Here is a 200-nt window from a genome sequence, read left to right as displayed (position 1 = left end):
ACAGCCCCCCCCACCCGGCTGCCGCCGGGCTCCCCGGGGGGTCATGGGACCCTGCTGGCCCCGGGCCTGACCCCTCCTTCCGCGCCCGCAGGTTCTTCCTCATGTACCTCATCAACAAGGACGAGACGGAGCACACAGGACAGGTGAGGGGCGGGGGCTGGGGCAGGGGCAGGGGGGCGGGGCCCAGTCTTGGGCTGAGC

The 200-nt window shown here is 73.5% G+C and overlaps 1 protein-coding gene across 1 annotated transcript in view; it reads right to left on the bottom strand.

Moving 5' to 3' along the window:
- Positions 1-111: 111 nt before the first annotated feature.
- MAP4K1 (mitogen-activated protein kinase kinase kinase kinase 1) overlaps positions 112-200 on the bottom strand; it is a 14,583-nt gene continuing 14,494 nt past the window's right edge. Inside the window, exon 31 of the mRNA XM_025213071.1 lies at positions 112-157. Within this exon, the coding sequence (XP_025068856.1) occupies positions 112-157 (46 nt within the window). The remainder of the gene's footprint in view (positions 158-200) is intronic.

The sequence above is a fragment of the Alligator sinensis genome, unplaced genomic scaffold (genome assembly GCF_000455745.1).
Source record: "Alligator sinensis unplaced genomic scaffold, ASM45574v1 scaffold1667_1, whole genome shotgun sequence".
NCBI classification, from domain to species: domain Eukaryota; kingdom Metazoa; phylum Chordata; order Crocodylia; family Alligatoridae; genus Alligator; species Alligator sinensis.
This window is presented reverse-complemented; position numbering and strand designations above follow the sequence as displayed.